This window comes from Priapulus caudatus, unplaced genomic scaffold, assembly GCF_000485595.1.
Source record: "Priapulus caudatus unplaced genomic scaffold, Priapulus_caudatus-5.0.1 Scaffold375, whole genome shotgun sequence".
Taxonomy (NCBI): domain Eukaryota; kingdom Metazoa; phylum Priapulida; class Priapulimorpha; order Priapulimorphida; family Priapulidae; genus Priapulus; species Priapulus caudatus.
Genome location: NW_014577436.1, coordinates 81,490 through 83,671, shown reverse-complemented (window position 1 = coordinate 83,671; position 2,182 = coordinate 81,490). Strand labels below are relative to the sequence as shown.

The window sequence follows — 2,182 nt, the reverse complement described above, 5'->3', positions numbered from 1 at the left end:
CCGTACGTGGGTGTGCATTTCTCTATGCCTTCCCCGGGATAGGCCCGTACGTGGGTGTGCATTTCTCTATGTCTTCCCCGGGATAGGCCCGTACGTGGGTGTGCATTTCTCTATGCCTTTCCCTGGATAGGCCCGCACGTGAGTGTGCATTTCTCTATGCCTTCCCCGGGATACGTCCGCATGTGAGCGTGCATCTGTCTGCTCGCTCTTGCTCGCTCACCTCGGAGTAATCCTGCGGGCACCAGGCCTTGCTGGAAGGCGACACGTCGCCTGGCGTCGTGCCGAGCAGCAGCTTCACCGGCTCCTCCTCCCAGACGCCGAGGCGTGTGTCGACGAACATCGAGCGAGTCTTGGAGGCGCGCTCGGTACCCCGCGGCCGCGCGGGCACCTCGTTGTCTGACCCGCGCCGGAACGTACGTAGCTCGCCCTGGTGTACATCGCCACCTGCGTCATGTATGATGTAGGGCGCCACCTGTAGGTAAAACGATTTGTAAAATTTAATTAAAGTTCTAAATAAAAAATTTCCCCAGACTTTTGTGCATCATTACAGACACGCACTCGTTGCTGCTCTTTTTTCGTTGTTGTTTTTTTCGTTTAAAATTTAATCCAATAGTCAGTAAAGAGATTGTGATCAAAGTATAGAAAATGGTTAAATAAAGCTCCCTTGTGAGAATTCACGCAGGAACGCGTTCAGTATGCACACTCCTACGCACGTACGCTCGTATATGTACACACACACTGCGTTACGCCCGCGCGCACGTTTGTGCGTACGCGAGTATGTACGGGTGCGTTCTTGTGCATACTTCATCCTAATTATGAAGCAATAATTATCCATTTTGCAGATACCAGGCATGTGTGAACTCGGTATTCACGCGTTTCACATTACTTTTAGATTTTATAGTAAAGCCACACTCAGGTCGCCCTTACGATCTGGTCGCCGACAAAATTTGAAGATCGTATGACCAAAACCGGCCAGATCGCCGATAAAAACATCGGCGACTAAACTCGACATGAGTTCTCTTGCGACCGCTTACGATCGAAATTAGCGGTCGCCGACTGCAATCGCAGGAATAGAAACTGTTCTATTTCTACGCGCTGGTCGGCGTCAAATCGCGAGTCCCAGCCAATCACCACTACGTGTCGATCACATGATTATCATAAGTCACGTGAAAATGTATACATGCAGTTTTCCCCTTGGCCAATCTATTTGTTATTGTTGCAAGTTTCAAAATTAAAACTAATCGAATTCGGACGAGAACTTACATTATTGAGAAATGTAACTTTTCGAAGATGCTATACCAATGATGTTCAGTTCACTGTTATACACTATCAATTATACACGTATCCGTATTTAAGTCTCAGCCAAAAATTGTTAGCTTCTTAATTTGATGATTTCTGTTAATCTTTATTCTCACGTCACCTCGTTCTAAATGGTTCCTCGTTCTAAATGGTTCCTGATAATATTAGGAGTAATTAATTGAAAAGATAATTAAGTAAACTACAACGTCAAACTATCACGTTCACGTGGATAAATTTGAAACTAGTTCAATTTATGACATCATGGGGATACGCAACCTTTCGAAGATGCTCTATGAATGTTACTAAGCTCACCAGTCAGTCAATATTGTTTTGCGTTTTGTGATTTAATTCAATAATTGTATAAGTCTCTGTATAAAAGTTACCACAAAAAATTATCAATTCATCTTCATATTTTCATGATTTTGATTTAATGTTTTTCCCGCGACTCCTTGTTGTCAATGGTTGGGTGACGGGTAATTAATTATAAAAAATAATTGGTCAAACTATAACGTCAAATTAATCAAACTAATATTTTGACGTTGATAAATCCTAACCTAGTTTAGTTGCGAAATTATTCCAATTTTTGATGAGACATGGATCACGTACGTATGTCGTCTGCTGAGGTAGAGTTTAGTAAATAACCCGTTGATGATATACCGACCTGCTCACTCTCTACCAAATGATATATAGGCCTAGATGTGTGCAGTATATGACTAGATTCATACATAAATACACGCATATATATACAATTGGATTCTAGTTAATGCGTTGAATAGACGTTGAAACAAAGTCAGGTACAGTACCAGCGTTGAATAGAGGTTGAAACAAAGTCAGGTACAGTACAGGCAGAGAGAGAGTTAGTGAGAAAGTGACAATGTAGATC

General features: G+C 42.7%; 1 protein-coding gene across 1 annotated transcript in view; it reads right to left on the bottom strand.

Annotated features, from left to right (window-relative positions):
• Window positions 1–2,182, bottom strand: part of LOC106809671 (rho GTPase-activating protein 12-like) — a 92,058-nt gene that overhangs the window by 21,009 nt on the left and 68,867 nt on the right. Inside the window, exon 5 of the mRNA XM_014812836.1 lies at window positions 221–472. Within this exon, the coding sequence (XP_014668322.1) occupies window positions 221–472 (252 nt within the window). The remainder of the gene's footprint in view (window positions 1–220; window positions 473–2,182) is intronic.